We start from the raw sequence: 13,676 nt of genomic DNA on the forward strand, positions 1-13,676 counted from the left end.
ATGTTCATCTCTGTTGTATTTTTTGGTTATGTTATCTTAATTTCATGGTGAATTATACTACCTAAAACAGAACAATGCTTAGTATGGTCTTTCAGACTTGATCTATAAAGAAAAACAAACCTATTATGAGCTAGTTGCTTTATACATTATCTATCCTCCTTGAAACAATCATGCAAGGTAGATGCTGTTATGTTTTTTGTGTATATGAGGAAACAGAGATGGAGATGGCATAGGTTTTATAAGAGTTTACTACACACAAAACCAGAATTCACATCCAGGTCTGCCTGATTCCAAAATCCATGGCTATTCATTCCCCTATCCCAAACTGTTCAGACACAATGGAAACAAAATGATGTATTAGAATATTTAGGTAAAAACTTCACTCAAGACTATGAAAAGGAACATTCAAGAAACTCATTATTACACAATCTCCATACAGTTATCTCTGTACTGAATCACTGAAATTGACAAGACAGAAATAAATGTGAAGGGGCTTTTATTTCTGTGTCTTTATGCAGTGTATACATTAATTATAGAGTTGAGATGCTCTTGTTCATTTTGGGTATGAAATAATGGAAAAGCTGTAGTAAGATTGAGTAGTTTGATAAAGGAATTACAAAGTGATTTAATAAAGACAGTGTTAGTAGAAAAGATCTCATAAAAGTCATATCTTACACCTTGATGCTGATTCAGAACCCCACATTTCTATGTGCCTGGCAAACAGAATCTACTCAATGAATAGTGAATGAATTAATTTAAATAAAACTTGAGACAGACATACTTTTATTCAAAGTTTAAAATTAAAAACTCTCTCTTATCTGAATTGTTTGGGAATTGATCTAATCTAAATTTAAAATGGGTAATTCTGAGCTATGAAATATCCTTCAGTCCTTTTAAATATGTCTTTATTTGTTAATATAGCATAATATAACATTAATTCATGGCTTCATTCTTGTTGGCTCTCATTGATAAAGGAAGCCCATAAATTTGTGATTATTGCTTCCAGTAATCACATGGAGCAGTATTCAATTACTCTTTTGTCTAGATGAGTGAATGAGAGACCCCTCACCCCTGAACTACAGAGAGAGTGGTTGGCTAACCCCATCCTGGGTTCTTTATCACTGGAAGAGTAGGTCACTTGTGGTTAAAATTTCCATTTTGTTGTTACTTGTTTTTGATCATAAAACATTCATTCTACTGCAGAGTGCAAGTTAATAAATATTAATGCTTTGTTGAAAAAGACTTAGCAGAAAGACTTTCTCCTATTCTTTTTTATTTTTTTGGTGGAAAGGAAAGTGTGCTTTATTTTGGATGGTCTCCTATTCTTAAAGTGCCTATGCATTGTACTTTTGGACAAAAGAAAACGCTTTAGGTTACTGTTGTCTCTTTTCCCCAAGGCTCCACGTGAAGAAAGACAGAACTCCAAAGAAGTTCTGTGAGGGGCATGTAGTTCTAGAGGTTAATGATGGTGAACCCTAGACACTTGTTCTAGCTGAGATATGGGGCATGTTTTCTAATTCTTGGGAACCTAATTAAAGACTATAAGTGAAATTGACATTTTCAAATGAATAAAAGAGTGAAAATGCTTCTGGGCCAACCTGACATAATTACCATGATCTGAGGTTAAAAGAACATAATTAAATCATATGACTATATTCTATATATCTGTTTTCCCTACCACAAAATTCCAAGGACATTGGTACTTCAGTCTTCAGAGTTTTTACTTTCTTTTCTTGTGAAACATGGTGTATCAGCTCTTTGGAAATACTAAACATCTGAATTAGTTATGATAGGAGGGTCAAGTTTACAGTGTCACTAGTGAATTTTAATTTCTTCATTTTACTGCTCCCATTTCTTTGAATCTTATGTTAAGGTAACTTAAAGGTGGTTATATTTTGGCAGAGGTTTTTTTCTGCTGAATAATAGAGGATATAAATCCAAAAAATAAGTTAAATGAACTAAATTATTCTCTAGTCATCACTGGAGGAAGGTATGTTGACTCCTAGAACAATCATGAATGTTGGGGGCATGGAAATCTCTTTGAATCCCAGTTCTGTCAACAGTGAGTGAATATGAGTCTCACATTTTTAATCTGTAAAAGGGAAATGATAAAACTGCTAACCTCATGGGGATTAGATGAGATCATAGTGTAACTGGCAAGTACAGTTACTGTAAGTAACTGTCACCATGCCTGGTAGATTTTTCAGGCAATCTACAAATGTGAATTCCCTGTCAAGTCGGGCTTTATTTTACCAACTATAAATTGATTTTCCAATTGCAAACTAGTGACCAAAATGAAATGATGGGAGACAAACCATTGACTTCTGTTTAACACAGGTATTTAAGCTAATCAATATAAGTAAAGAAAACAAATTAGTAATCAGTTGCTTAAAATATGCAAGTGTTTTTTTTCTTTTTATGTCCTCGTACGTCGTTTAAGATGGTGATATTCTGGAAATGTTTGCTGATTAAATGAAGAGTTGGAAATAACTTCCCAAATACTTCAGAGGAATGCACTTGGGTCCAACTTTTCTACAAAATCTACTTAATATTCCTCATAACAAACATACCAGCAGTCTATTTTTGTTCAACTTACAATTTGCATATCTACAAAAGATATGCTGATCTTCCTGTTATGTTTTTTCAAATAGAAAAAAATAATGACTTTGTAGCACATGAGTACAAATGAATTTTTCCCTCTGACAAAATTCTGGAGGTAATGCATCCATTTTTATTGTTAAGAGCTCATAAAAAGAGGATGTTTTTGGAAACATGTGTGTATGGGGATGTGCATGTGTGCATAGCAAGAACAACTGTGACCTGTAGGTATACAGATTACTCCAGCACATTTCTCAGCCAGTGTTTCCTGGGAGAATCAAACTCTAATGTACTGCAATATTGATTGCATATAACAGATCATTTTCTCTCCTAAGAATACATGTTATATAGCATCATTGATAGAACTGAGAGGAGAATCACTCAAATAATATTCTGTGTTTTGCAGTTCAAATGAGGAATCTGTGTTTAGAAGGGTGAATGGTGTCTGAAAGGTCTACATATCAAGTGATCTTCATGATTGGTAGCTACATTGGTATCTATACATAGAAGGGAAATCTGCATGGAAATGGATTTTCGATACTTAGTATTTCATTCATTAATCTATTGTACACCACTTTGTATTGGCTGCTTGGTAATGCCTGGTTCCAAGGCTTCTGTGTACCTTGACTTTTCAACAAAGAGGAAATGTAACATGAATTGCTCAAGGAGTTAATGAGGTGGAGGGTCTTTATATAAGACATTTGTAGGGCCATTATCATTGTCAGGAGAGAACTGATCTAGACACACTGTGGAAGAATTGAACATCATTCAGGAGCATCTGTTCTACTTGGATAGACTTAAATCAATCTTGTGGGAGTTGATATAGGACACTGGCTTGAATTTTCCTAGCTATTTTTACGCATGTTCTGGTCTCACCTGGGAATACCTGGTAGGAAGTCAGGGATGGAACTTTAAGCTGTAGTTCCTCTAATTACTGATTTGTGACCCTGGACAAGTCTTTGAATTTATTTGTCAGGGGAGTGTGTAATTTCCTCGGTTCTGTCTCACTGCAGCAAAAATTTGAAATGGTGGACCAGTATTACAGCTCAGTTACTGCTCAGTTTTATTTGGCAGGCAAAGGAAAATACATCCTCAAGGTGTGAGGGCAGGTCGACCAAATAAAGAGAGGGGCTCAATTTTGGCTACTCTTTTTATGTGTTTTGTTCTCCTCCCCCTGAGCCTGCCCTGTGTAAATTGGGATAGCCAGGAGGGCTGTTTGTTTCACCTGAGGTTCTCACTCCCATCCTCGGACCTTCCTTTGTTCCATTTTCATGCTTCTCCCTTCTTTGTCTTTTATCAACTGTCATTTTGGACTCCTTTTTCCTATTCTAACTACCTAACATATTCATTCATTCATTCACACACAGAATTTCTCTAGGAAATGTATGTGGTAAGTACTGGACTGGCTTAAAGAGACATATAATCTTGCATCTAAGTAATAGCTGAAATAAATGTTCAAAATATATTTATCAAAATAAAGTTTTTGGATGGTAGTTTCTCATCTGTAAGGTAGAGGACTTGACTATAAATTCTAAAGGCTTTCTATCTCTAAAGTTGAGTCTGAACAGTCTGAATTAAAAAATACACTTGCCTTTCTCAGGTTAGTACAGAACAATGACTTGCTATGTGTTTTGACTACAAAAAAGTAGTTTGCTCATACCTTGAGGGTCTCTTCCATTTTGTGGTGCTTTCCACAATGCAAGAGTAGTTTAGGTATCTGTGACTTCTTTCCTGAATAGAACTGAATTGAGCTAAATCGGGTTTTTAAGTCATCAATCACAAGCCCTCTGCAGTCCCAGACCTTATTACCTGGTGAGGTGTGTATCAACCTGCCCAGGCAATAACAGGATAGGGGATGTATAGCCCACTGAATCACTCTTTCCCTCCTAATAACACTATGATTATAATTTTTACAGGAAGAAAATTAGCATTCTTTTAACACTTACTGCATGCCAGGCACTGTGACAGACAATTTTAAGTGGATTAATCTATTTCATGCTTATTTTAAAGACAAAACTATAGCGCCCCAGAGAGGTGAAGTGTCTTGGACAAATCTGCCCCGCCAAGCACACTGTTCCCTCTAAATCACATGTGGGCCTTCATTTCCTTTACAGGACAGGAAACATTTAGAGGAAAGACAGAGGACCCAGCCTGATTTTAAATTTCTAAAGGACATCATGGTCGGTTTTCCTGTTGGGACATTTTTGTCAGTGACTCAGCCAGGCATTAAAGTCCTTCTGACAGCTGATCATATTATTTCCAGATGAGGCCTCTAGAACTAGATAGTAGACAGAGGTCAGGAAAGGCAGCAGCAGCAAAATGGGGTTTGTGCTTTGGAGAGAGAGAAACAAAAGGAGTGGCGAGGTTCTCTTGGGATCAGGCATGCGTTTCTGGGAGAGAAAAGGGCATACTGCAGAGCAGTGGGAAACAACCTCTGTGCCTGAGATAAAGAAATAAGGGGACTGAGAGAATGATATTAAAGGAAAAAAGAAAGGCACAGTGCATCCTTAAAATTACAGTGAAGCCTGAGCTAATGGGGCACTGGCTTGTTGTTTCCTATTCACGCAGCTCAGCTGGAAGTCTAGGAATAAAGCAGGGTCACGCTGAAACCCAGACACTGCTTCTCAGCTCTGCAATCCAAACAAGAAACCAGCAAACCCAGAAATCCAACTGTAAAGAATGCCCAGATACTTTAGCTGCTTGATTCCTATTAAAATCCACAGGAAAACAAATGCATCATTTTACAGCACTTTGAAAATGTGTTCAACTCATGGGCTTCAGAGAGTTGCACCATCCACATTTCAGGCTTTCTGCTCAAATAGGCTCGCCTCCTTTTGTCCTGTCTGAGGGGAGACTGTGTACCACTCAGACACAGGGCTTGCTGGTTGTGGGAAAGGACCTTAAGTTTTGAAAGGGGTTCCTTGCTTTAGAAATCACCATGTATCAGTGGGGTGATTTTAAAATATATTTAGAAATTCTTTGAAAATCTTCCCTTATTATGGCTGGACTCAGTGACTCACTTCTAAGTATTCATAGAATCAAAAGGGATGGTGTGTGGCTTCCAAAACTAGGTCATAAGGGGCTTCCTCTTTGCTCTCTCTTGAATCACTCACTCTGGGGTGAGCCAGGTGCCATCAGTAAGGCACCCTTCTGGATAGATCGAAATGGTAAGAACTCTCCCCAAAAGCCATGTGACTGAGTCACCTTGGAAGAAGGCACTCCAGCCCCATTTAAGTCTTCAGATGATGTAGCCCCAACTTACAACTTGATTGTGACCTTAAGAGAGACCGCAATTCAGAACTACCCAGGTAAGCCATTCACAAATTTCTGATCTTCAGAAACTGTGAGATAATGAATATATCCTAAGCCATTAAGTTTTGGGGTAATCGGTTATACAGTGATAAATAGCTAAAATAATAGTGTATTGTTATTATCTTCTTCGAGCTTTCAAAATGTATTCTTTTCCCTCTAAGCTGGATTCACTGAGGCATCACAATTTCATGACTTCTAGTGACCCTGGGTTCTCTGAGTTGCCTAGCATTCCATCTCTGGGCTCTGATTAGTCCTGGTTCCTGTTCTCCACTGGGTCAATGACTACCATCCTCCACTCTCCTCATATGTCTGACCCCAAACACTGTATATCCTCATTCAGCAGATTAGCTGACTCCTGTGCTTACAAACTTCCCAGTTGGTTAACTTTAAGCAGATTATTTACCATCTGCGTGTCAGTGACTCTATTTGTAAACAGAGATTATTATGATTATAGACCACCTCATTGGGGCATTTTTAGGGTTCAATGAGATGTAAAACTCATGAAACAATCCACAAATGAACTCAAATAAATGACAGCTGCTTGTATATGGAGAAGTAATGTTGCATAACAAGTAAGGATTTGATCGAGGGTACTGGCTGGCCTAGGTTTACATCCCAGCTACACAATTTATTAATTAGGTAACACTGGACAAGTTACTTAATTTCATCATATTTAGTTTCTCTCATTAGTAAAATGGGGCTACTAAAAATAACTTTTGAGTGCCATTATGAGAATTAAATGTCTGTGTAAAGTGCTTAGTCGGATGCTGACACTTAATAAGCTCTACAATAGTGTTGATATTATTATCTCTGTGATAAATGATAAACCTCCAGCTAAACGTCAACATCCTACCATCAACTCTTTGCCTACTTAGTTTTTCTTCTTCTCCTTTGGTTACAAGGGTACAGATGGTTAATCTCCCCTTTAGCTCTCATCACCACAGGGTCACTCTGGGACTTATCTAATCAATTATCTCCTCACCATCCCTAACTCCATTTATACCATAAACATAAACAAACTCAAATCTCTCCCAGTTTTGAAGAAAAAAATCCCTCCAACTATGGTTCCCTTTGGCTACTCATGTCCCTTCTCCTCATCTCAGCCAAACCTCTAAAAGGTAAGTTTCTACTTGCCATCTCTACTTTCTTCCCCCTCCTCAACCTACTGAAATGTGGCTTGATCCTTCATTTGGCTTCTGAAACAGCTTTGATCAGTGATGCAAATGATGTCTGTCTTGATAAACTGAGTGAAGGCTTCCAAGTCCTTATCTTTCTTAGTCCCTTAGTTACACTAGGCATTGCCCTTCACTCTATCCTTCTGAAGCACACTCTTCCCTTGACTTCCACAACACTCTGCTTTCGCTCCTCCCTCTTAGCCTTTCCTCTGGTCTCCATTGGCAGGCTGCTTCTCTCTACTCGACCATTAAATATTGGCTAACACCAGGATCTGGGATATCCTCAGGCCCTCCCTGAATCCTGTCCTGTATTGCAGTGGCTTCAGTTGTCATCTATATGCAGACACCTTCTGAGACTAGGTGGATAACAAGAGCTTTCTCACAGTCCTGCTGGACAATTTCACTTAGGTATTTCAAATGAACTTTGAAAACAACATGTCCAAATCCAAATTCAACACTGCTTACTGAAACTGCATTGTCATGAGACTGGATGTAGTACTGAACCTGAGTGCGGTCCAGGTTTAGCTAGCATTGGCTCCTTTATGACTGAACAGCATTGGTTGGGTCTCCTTGTCTCAATTTCTCCTCTCACATCCTCTGAAAATATCTTACCTAACCTATCATAGAAATCCAACAAATATCACCTAAGGACACTCTTGGGAGGTTTTCTGAGCTTACAATATGAAGTTCACATTTGGCTTGCATTTGAAGTGAAAAATATACTGAGTTGAAAACTGTACTAGAATTATCCATCAATTGCATTATTAAACTTGATATTTCTTGGCTTAAACTATAATAATGACATCAAAAGAACACTTTCCAATTAAAGGGAACAACTTTTAAAAGGTTATAAAATTCTGAAAATAAATATATAGTTTAGGGAAAATAGACGATATCATTGAATTCAAGATAATTTAACAACCACATGAGATGATGTTTTGAAAATCTACCCAAACACAATTTCCATTCTCAGGTTAAGATGAAAAGTGCTTTTGCTTATAATCATATCTAGATTTTTCATTTGCCATGTTTTATTAATTTAAATTTGGGAAAACACAAATCATAAAGGCTTCAGAAACTGTTAAATTACCTGAAACAATTCTGGGCCAGACTGTTTTCTAAAGCAAGAAGCTCAGACTGAAATGAGTCATATGAAAATCACAATTCATTTAATTCTTATAATGGCACTCAGAAACTGTTGTTTTTAGTCTCCCTATCATCCTTCCCATTTTACTGATGGTGAAACTAAACACAGTGTGATTAAGAAACTTGCCTGACATTACATAAGTAACAAATTGTATAGCTGGGATGTAAATCTAGGCCATTCAGTTCCCCACATCATATTCTTACCAATTCACACTGGCAACAATTTCATAATCATAATTGCAGATTCAGAGTATTTTAGGGACAAAGAAAAGGGCTCTGGTCACTCTCATTGAGACTACATTTTTTCATTCTACTTTTGAGTTCAATCGATAGGCATAAAATACCTGCCAGTATCTCAACTAACAATAAAAACATAATATCGTTAAATATTTTCTTATAGACCACCTGGCATACTACTAATTAAGAGTATGGGCTTTGCAGACAGTGAATCTTGGCTCTAAACATTATTTAGTTTTCTTATGAAATAGAACATAGCTCAGAAGCTTAATATATATAGTCACAAAGAGCTTCCTCAAATAAGAGCTTTCTCTCTCTCTCACACACACATGCACAAATTAAAGTTACTATTATGATTATGCTCATGGAAGTTGTATAAAACAGAGAGAGCAGGTGATTTTTATAGTCAAATTAGAGGCAAAGAAATCAGATCTCAGAGTTTCAGTGACATGTCAATGCCTCATGTTCATGCAGAGTATCATGTTAACGGTTAATGACAAACAAGAAAACAATTTAATCCCTATTTTTGTTGAGTTTTTAATTAAGTTGAGGAGTAAGATAGTTGTGGGAGAATTGTAATCAGGGATATGACACTGAGGGTGAAGTCGGGAAACCGTCTTGGTGGAACAGGGGCTTGAGCTTCATTTGAGGGCAGTATAGGATTCTGGGCCATGGAAGAAAGGAGCAGTAGGAATAGTCCAGAAACTCACAGAGGTAGAATTAAACTTAAGAGTTGAACAATATTCATTTTCAGGTCTAACAGCAGGGCAAAAAATTGTTATCATATCAGTATTCGCCAGCATTACTCTTCATTAAAATCTGTTGTTTTTATTTATTAATTGAAAAGATTTGGTTAAACAGAGTTGAAGGTATTCACATTTAAAGAATTAAGGCTAATTCTATCACTCAGTCAAGAGGATCATGCGTCTGATTCAAAGGGGTTAGAGAAGAGCCTGTTTGCCTCCACATTTGTCTCCCTACCCAACATGTACACCTTTCACCATTCACCTCTCAATTTGAGCTACTATGTAAGAAAATAGTTTTTCATGCAGATGCTTGGGTAAAAAAATCCCTCACTACAGTTACTATAGTATGCTCAAGCTCTGTAATGAGTAGAGATGAAGTTGTGGTAAAGTTGTGAACCAGATAAGATTCATTATTATATATTTTCCCCATAATGTTTTGTTTTCCCAGAAGCCTGAATTCATCATGGTCAATCATCTTCCTCAATATTTATTGAGTATCTTCTATGTCTGTGACTCTAATTTGAAGTCAGAATCCAAAGATACATGTCCTATATCTTTAAAGTCAAGTTCAGAGATAAGACTTGAAGAGAGGTAAGTGCTTTAGAGTACCTACAAGCACTCCCTAGGGCAAATTGAACTTTCTTCTTTATTTTTAGGACTAGCATTTGCATTTATGGTGCCATTCCAAAGGTATATTCAAATTCTAAGATGAATAGCAATACAACTGTGATGCCTACTACTTCTATCAATAACATAACTCTGGTAACAATTGAATTTTCAGCTTCTAAAAGGCTCAACTGAGAGCCAATCCCATAGAGATAAAATGATCTATATTTTCTATTGGTTTGGATATAAATCTACTGTAATAAAATATTTGGCATTAGATATAGAGCCTTTCTTTTATCCTTATATTTTTATTTATTTCAAGTAAATTTCCTAGATTTCCCTTGACATTTATTTTGTGCCACTTCAATCTTATTTTGGGATATAGACATACACTTGACCAAAAATGCAACAATTGTATGTTTTCAAATGATTGCATTTTGATAGAATTCTGAAATGGCCAGAAATTTTAATAATATGTTGGTTGTTTTCCTCTGCTACCTGATGTCTGATATAAAAAGGTTTCCTTTTTGATGTTTACTACATGTGAGTTTGTTTATATAAAATGGAAGAAAAAAGATAGACAGTATTAAATCAAGCTAGTTATGAAAATTATTGTAACTACTTAAAAAAGCTTACCAGACAACACTTCGATTTCAATGACTTTTGGGGGGATTTTCACCAGTTACTACCAATATTTCATTCAAATACTTCTTTGATGATAGTCTGACATCATATTCCTTTTAAATTATCACATTAGCATAATAAACATATATTACAATGTCTCTTAAGCTATGTCATAAATCCTGTAAACCAGAAACAGCACTTTTGTTCCAAATAATTTACAGACACTATCACCGAAAAACAAACACTATTATTATATAAGAGCCTGAGAAATCCTATGCATATTCTGGTTTCCCAGTTTGGGGGAAAATATGCCAGAATGGTTGAAATGCAATAGATCTTGGTCAAAGATTTACTAAAGAACAAAAATACAATTGCTATTCCTGTGCTTTCTACAACCTGTCAATTTTATTTTCTTTTCTCAATTTCTCTGCAAGTTCACTTGGATCTTGTTGAGCCATGATTTGCCTTTATCAGACCCCTGTAAGCAGGGACAACAAATGTGCACATTTTACTGAACTTATAAGTGGCTTTTTCTGTTCTCTGCACTGGGATCAAGATCAGTTTTTCACTGGGAAATCAGATAATGTAAGTAACCCCTATTGGCATAGGCACAAGTTCCTATAGGTGTAGCACTGGTAAGAAACACAGGGAGAAAGAAAAGGAGAGTGAAAAAGAGGAGAACGTGAGGAGGTAAAATCAAAGAAAAAAAGCTAGAATTGGAGGAAAATGAATTAGAGGTGATTTTTCTAACCCAGCAAGGCAAGTGAACACAATATAAGTACTGCCTTTGTGCAATCATATAGAATTAGAAGACAAACAAAAATGACACAGAAAGGCAGTGCCAGCATTCTTTGAAAATGATTAAGCAACTGAGCTAATTACATGGCTACTCCATCTTGAATAAAGAAATAATTAGCTTTCATTTATTCACAGTTCATCTGCACGAGAAAGTTCCAAAATGGTTTTCCCTCCATAAAGCTGAATAATAACAACTCAGGTTTACAAGAGCGATGTGAAACTATGAACATTTAAAAATGACTTCTGAATCATCACATTTTAAATAGTTAATTCATTTGTTAATAAAATGAACAATTAGATGCTCTTGGTATTAGGGGACATTTTAGCATATTCTAATTCTTTAAAAACTGTATTTGTTCTAGTTCACAATTGATATATACTTAAAAGTCAACTAGGAATCTAAGGCAAGAATTAACCAAAATATATTCCACAAAGACTAGTCTCAGATACTTTGAAAAAAGTTAGAATTACTATTCCAGTCAGTTCTGCCAACATAACAATCTGGGAATTGCTGCTTGAGATATTTAATTTGTATGTGATACAAAACATCAAATACATTTTAGTTAAGAGAATACTACACTGATACAATTATCTTATTCCTTATTCTATATATTCTGAATAGATTTGTGTTTCTACATGTAATTTGGTAGCATAGATATGGACATTTCTTATTACTTAAAGGTTCTGAAGGATTCAAAGAGTATTTATTCACTGCTTCCATTTCATGATCTTTGACTTTTAAATTCAGTTTTTGCATTGCATTTTAAAAACTGCACATATTTCACTGAAATAGGATGGTTTCACGATATTGTAATACAATAGAAGAAGTGGTTTAGGATCAGTTATTTCTCAACTTCTTTGATTAAAAAAAAATTTTTTTTGGCCCAAACAGACTTCATGTTACTTAGGAAAAACTGCTCAGCACATTTATTATACTGTATTGCAGGTCTTTATTGGGAACGAAAGATTGTACTGATCTGATTTAGAGGAGCATTGATAAATAATTAATTGCTAAAATTACTGGGGACAAAGAAGTGAATAATGCCTCGCAATCTGTGTGCATAGTTTAACTCACACCAGTGGAATTTTGGAAAGCATTGCATAAGGGGAAAATCCGGTTGTTAGTAGCAGAGGAAAACTCTAAAAGGGAGGTAAGGAATGGCTTGTTTGCAAGTTTTAAACAAACAAAAATGAGACCCTGAAAGGAACAGAAACAAGATGATGACTCAGAAAAAAATAGGATCAAATTCTCTGTTCAGTGTGTGGCTATAGACATCAGAATAGGAAAGAGAGGGTGATCCTCTTCTGAGTTTGGTCAAGGGCTTCTGAGAAGTCCTGGAGTGGGGAATAAAGATTCCCGGGAGTGTGCCCACTCCTCACCCAAGCATTTAGCAAAGGAAAGGGAAGCCACAAGTTTGAATGGAAAGAATCTCCCTCTGTAGCCTCCTGTCTTAGGTGAAGGACACTCAAATAACAAAGAAGTTGGAGACCTGGGTGAAGAAAAGTCCCCATTTTATGTATCAGTCAATGAGCTCATTTTGTTAATTAATTTTAACATAACTGGGCCAAGAGTACTTGCAAAATTGGATTGATATTTTGATTGATTTGATTGATACCCTACTGATTCAAAACAAGAGGGAAGTTAAGTCTTACTTAGGACTTTCCTGATTAATTTTATTTTACTCTTTTGATATCACCTCTATGAGAAGTAACATGGAGGAGCAGCTCCCAGAACTTACATCTCTTCCAATCAGGTCTTCCTGGTTTTCCACAATTCCCCATGGGGCAATACCTATGGTACATATCTTTCCTCGAGACTTAGATGCATGGTCCTTCAAGGCATCGCCAACATGACGAATAACACCTAGGCAGAAAAAGAGAAATGTTAACCTTGCCTTTCAAAGCATTGTTTTCCATTGATCTAAAGGAAACTGTGGTAACTGTTTTTTCTAAGATTAAATGCATTGAATATAAAATTTTGACATATTTCTACAAAACTACACATTACTTTGCCAACAAAGGTCCATCTGGTCAAGGCTATGGTTTTTCCAGTGGTCATGTATGAATGTGAGAGTTGGACTGTGAAGAAAGCTGAGCCCTGAAAAATTGATGCTTTTGAACTGTGGTGTTGGAGAAGACTCTTGAGAGTCCCTTGGACTGCAAGGAGATCCAACCAGTCCATCCTAAAGGAGATCAGTCCTGGGTGTTCATTGGAAGGACTGATGCTGCAGCTGAAACTCCAATACTTTGGCCACCTCATGTGAAGAGTTGACTCATTGGAAAAGACCCTGATGCTGGGAGGGATTGGGGGCAGGAGGAGAAGGGAACGGCAGAGGATGAGATGACTGGATGGCATCACCGACTCGATGGGCATGAGTTTGAGTAAACTCTGGGAGTTGGTGATGGACAGGGAAGCTTGGTGTGCTGCGATTCA

At 36.6% G+C, this 13,676-nt stretch overlaps 1 protein-coding gene and 1 long non-coding RNA gene across 11 annotated transcripts in view; one reads left to right on the top strand and one right to left on the bottom strand.

Annotated features, from left to right (window-relative positions):
• The window catches only part of LOC136148239 (uncharacterized), a 68,532-nt gene extending 58,657 nt beyond the window's left edge, over positions 1-9,875 (top strand). The window contains exon 3 of the long non-coding RNA XR_010659486.1: positions 9,663-9,875. This is a non-coding gene — a long non-coding RNA (uncharacterized lncRNA). The remainder of the gene's footprint in view (positions 1-9,662) is intronic.
• Positions 1-13,676, bottom strand: part of TRPM3 (transient receptor potential cation channel subfamily M member 3) — a 283,598-nt gene that overhangs the window by 247,576 nt on the left and 22,346 nt on the right. For all 10 annotated transcript variants that reach the window (XM_065907659.1, XM_065907658.1, XM_065907657.1 and 7 more), the window contains exon 3: positions 12,982-13,106. In XM_065907659.1, coding sequence (XP_065763731.1) covers positions 12,982-13,106 — 125 coding nt within the window. The remainder of the gene's footprint in view (positions 1-12,981; positions 13,107-13,676) is intronic.

This window comes from Muntiacus reevesi, chromosome 17, assembly GCF_963930625.1.
Source record: "Muntiacus reevesi chromosome 17, mMunRee1.1, whole genome shotgun sequence".
NCBI lineage: Eukaryota > Metazoa > Chordata > Mammalia > Artiodactyla > Cervidae > Muntiacus > Muntiacus reevesi.